Raw genomic sequence first — 4,552 nt, forward strand, 5'->3', positions numbered from 1 at the left:
GGAGGAACAGAGTTCCCTCCCACAACCTCAGATGCAGGGAAGTGTCCTGGGAGACAGTGGTCTCTCCTAAATAAGGACAGAGGGCAAGGGGCCAGTTGGCTGGCTACAGACCTCCACCACTGTGGAGCTTCCACCCTGGCCCACATCCCCTGACTGGCAGAAGGATGGGTTTGTTAACATATCTGGTTTCTTAGGGCTTCCCTCTTGGAATATTGCCCACCTTCCCCAAAGGCATGTTGGCCTTAAGCCCACCCCACTAGGGACCAGAACCATGTGCCAGACAGACTTTTTCAGGAGGGCTCATCCCACGACAGACTTCCCCCTAAGGAGATCATTCAGAACATTGCCATGTGGGCAACGGGTAGGATTGGGAATCTGAGAGGGCCAGGGTGGCTGGGAATCAGGCACTGAAGCCTACTCTTTGAATAGGTCAAGGATGAGGAAAGGCTACTAAAGACTGGGGTCAGCATAGGCATCTAGAGGAAAAGGTGTCTGGGAATGTCCATCTTGTTCAACTCTGAACCTGAGCTCACCACTGGGTAGGGGTCCATGAGAACCCTGACAACTCCCCTGGAAATAAGGACAAGGCCCAAAGTTTGGGTTAATTGCCATAGGAACACCTCTGGACCAGCGAACCAGGAGTCAGTCATGGGCCCCATATCAGAGAAGGCAAGCGTTAATAAAGGACAATCTACATTTTATTTGTATCTGCTTTTCACATGCATATAAACTCTCCTTCCCCCCCCCCCCCACTGAGGGACAGATGGTAGGTTCTGGAGGGAGGAGGCATCAGAATGAGGACAAGTTCAACACAAGGTCCTGCTACCATGACCATGGGGCATCCTCGTGTGAATTTGCACTGTCCTCCCTCCCCTGTGGGCGGTGAATCTACGTGGGCCCTCCCATTTGACACCAGCTCAGCCATGGACTGGCCATGAGAGACCCAACTCCTCTTCAGGGTTTCAGCTTCTTGTCCAGCTTTTTCCATCCCTAAAGTTCTATTTCTGGGGAGACAGAAAGTCAACAACCACAATTTCTCTCGCCCAAGCTCCCCCTAACCCAGGGTGGTCAATAGACTCCTAAGAACTGGGATTCTAGCAATCTGAGGCCCTCGCTGCTAGCTGGATCTGAGGGCAGGACAGTAGGTAGGAGTGCTTATCTGGGTAAGGCGGACTTTACCAAGGTAAGGCAGGGTGGGCAGTGCCATTGTGGCAGGATGTGGGGTGGCACAGGGCTCCTGGGTGTGCCTGAGGGAGGGGGAAGAAAGCCCCAGGAAGCCAAGGCATTGGCTTATTTGTCGTAGAAGTCAACATGGGCTCCGGACTTGAATGTGTCCATTTGTAGCAAACTTAGCAGTTTCTGGGCCGACATATTACAATCCACAAGCTCCCCTTTTGTCTTCAGGTTCTGCAGCCGTTCTCGTAAGTCTGGGTCCATTGAGGTCTCCCGAGCCAACTGCTGCATGTCTGTGTCCAGGGGACCTAGGGCATGAAGAGCAGACATTGAGGGGACATGGCCCGAGGCAGGGGTCCCCTGCTGTGTGTGTGGAGTATGGTGGAGTCAGGTCTGGCCACAGGGAATACCTCACCCTGGCTGACAAGTGTGGTCAGGGTCATTCTGCCACTACTCAGCTCCAGACTCAAATTCCGATGCCCAAGGAACATGGTGTCTCCAGACCACTGTGTCTACAACCACGCTTATCATCTCCTGTCCAACCAGAACCTCCTCCTCCTGACTTTTCCATTTCTATTCATGAAGCACTCTCCTCTCAAGCTCAGAACTTCGTTGTTTTTTTTTTAAGATTTTATTTATTTATTCATAGACACACACACAGAGAGGCAGAGACACAGGGAGAGGGGGAAGCAGGCTCCATGCAGGGAGCCCGATGTGGGACTTGACCCCGAGTCTCCAGGATCACACCCAAGGTTGCAGGCGGCGCCAAACCGCTGCGCCACCAGGGCTGCCCAAGCTCAGAACTTCCATCCTCACCTCCTCCCTCCCCACTCTGTTCCTGCAGCTGACCAGTCACCAAGTAGGACGGACCCTTCTGCTTCTATATACCCCGATAGTCCGGCCCTCTGGTGCTTTCTCTGCTTCAACTCCTCCCGTAGCCCTCTGCAGAATGTATCTTGCTAAAATGTTGCTGGGATCAGCAATATGGTGGCATAAGAATTTCTAGCACTTTTCTCCAGAAACATTAATATGAACTACTAGCTGCATGTGAAATTACCTTCACAAAAGCCAAGAATTCCAGGTAAGGGATTATACTACCTGGGTGAAACACAGAAATAAGAAAGGATGCACTGAGGAAGGTAGGAAATAAGAGATTTGTACTACCCTTATCATCTGTCCCCCAAGCCCAGGCACCCCTGTGTAGAGACACTCTCCCTATGGGAGGAGAGTGAAGTAAGCACCTGACTTCACAGGGGATCCCAGAGCCAACCCGCTGTAGCATGGGGCCAACTCCCATGGCCCTAGGTGTCTCCCTATGGGCTTCCATAAACCCAGGCCCCCAGCTAACCCCAGTTCCAGTGGCCTCTGCAGCCCCAAGTGGCTCCCACAGCCCCACACAGCTCCTATAGCACAGATTCCCACAAACATAGGCCCCAGGATCATTCTGGTGCCTGCTGGCTCCAGCCAGCTCCAATGGCCCCAAGTGGTTCCAGGCTCCAGAAAGCCCCAAGAAACCCAGGCCGCCAATCCATTCCAGTATAAGCTGGTCCTTGTGGCCTCAGGTTGCTCCCATGGTATCAGGCTACTGACAAGCCCTCATGAACCTAGGTACCTGGCATATTCCAGCCAGCTCCTATGGCCCTAGATGCCTCCAAGTTTGCAATCAGTGCCTGTAAACCCAGGCTCTATGGAGGCACCCACAAACCCAGGCTCCCTGCCAGGCTCAGCACCAGACTGACTACCATGAACCCAGGCTTTCAACCCACCCCAGCAACAGGCTGCCCAAAGACTCCAGCAGCAAGTCTGATGCAGATGACACCAGGTGGTTCACCTAGATTCACTGGATAGGCTGACTGTTAAAGGGCTTTGCCTACTGGAGTCAGCCTGTAAAGACTGGGAGAGGTGCTTACTTCCTCAAAAACAGACACCGACATAGGGCCACAAGGATCATGAATCATCAGGGACATGTGATACAACCAAAGGAAACCTCTAAAACTCCAATGACTGACCCTAAAGAAATTAGATCTATGAACAAATAATTTAAAATAATCTTCTTAGAGAAATTCAGTGAACTACAAGAAAATATAGATAGATGGGGTGCCCAGGTGGCTCAGTTGGTTAAGTGTCTGATTCTGGGGTTCAGCTCAGGTCATGATCTTAGGGTGGTAGGATCGAGCCCCATATAAGGCTCTGTGTTCAGCATGGATTCTGCTTGAGATTCTCTCCCTCTCTCCCTTTTTCCTCTCTCCCTGCTCACATGCACTTTCTCTCTCAAATTAATAAATAAAATCTTAAAAAGAGAGAAAATACAGATAGACAGCTACATGAAATTAGGAAAACTATGCATGAACAGAATAAATTCAACAAAGAAATAGAAACCACTTTAAAAAACCCAACAAACTGAAATCCTAGAGTTGAAGAATAAAATGACTAAAGAATTCAAGAGAAGTCAACAACAGATTCAACCAAGCAGAAGAATAAAATTTTGTTCTTCTTCAAGCAGAAGAAAGAAATTACTCAATTAGAAGACAGATCATTAGAAATCATCCAGGCAGAAGAGTACAAAATAAAAAAGAACAAAAAAGAGTAAAGAGGACTTAAGGGATATTGGAATCCCAGAGAAATAATGGCTGAGAACTTCCCAAATCTGGGGTAAGATTTGTACATCCAAGTTCATGGAGCTAATAAGTCACTCCAAAATTTCAACACCCCCCCCCCCAATAATTATCTTCTTCAAGACACTCAGCCTACATGATTTCACTGGTAAATTGTGTCTGTCTTTATGCCAATACCATAGTGTTTTTATTACTATGTCTTTGTAATATAGTTTGAAATCAGGGAGTTGATGCTTCCAGGTTTCTCTTTCTCAAGACTGCTTTGGGTATTTGGGATCTTTTGTGGTTCCATACAATTTTTACAATTGTTCGTTCTATTTCTGTGAAAAACGTCATTGGAGTTTCGATAGGGTTTGCATTGAATCTGTGGATGTATTTGGGTTGTATGAACATTTCAACAATATTAACTCTTCCAATCCATGAACACAGAATATCTTTCCACTGATTTGTGTCTTCTTCCATTTCTTTCATCCATGTCTTATGGTTGTCAGTGTACAGGTCTTTCCCTCCTTGGTTAAATTTGTTCCTATTTTGTTCTTTTTGATGCAGTTGTAAATGGGGCTGTCTTCTTAATTTCTATGATAGCTCGTTATTAGTGTACAGAAATGCAGCTGATTTTTGTGTATTATTTTGTATCCTGCAACTTTACTGAATTTATTAGTCCTTAAAAAAAAGTTATGTATTTATTCATGAGAGACAGAGAGAGAGGAGGGAGAGAGAGAGAGAGAGAGAGGCAGAGACATAGGCAGAGGGAGAAGCAGGCT

At 47.7% G+C, this 4,552-nt stretch overlaps 1 protein-coding gene across 1 annotated transcript in view; it reads right to left on the reverse strand.

Annotated features, from left to right (window-relative positions):
• Window positions 1-680: 680 nt before the first annotated feature.
• Window positions 681-4,552, reverse strand: part of SPR (sepiapterin reductase) — a 7,267-nt gene continuing 3,395 nt past the window's right edge. Inside the window, exon 3 of the mRNA XM_055312506.1 lies at window positions 681-1,481. Within this exon, the coding sequence (XP_055168481.1) occupies window positions 1,291-1,481 (191 nt within the window). The 3' untranslated portion in view covers window positions 681-1,290. The remainder of the gene's footprint in view (window positions 1,482-4,552) is intronic.

This window comes from Nyctereutes procyonoides, unplaced genomic scaffold (genome assembly GCF_905146905.1).
Source record: "Nyctereutes procyonoides isolate TBG_1078 unplaced genomic scaffold, NYPRO_anot_genome, whole genome shotgun sequence".
In the NCBI taxonomy this organism is placed as follows: domain Eukaryota; kingdom Metazoa; phylum Chordata; class Mammalia; order Carnivora; family Canidae; genus Nyctereutes; species Nyctereutes procyonoides.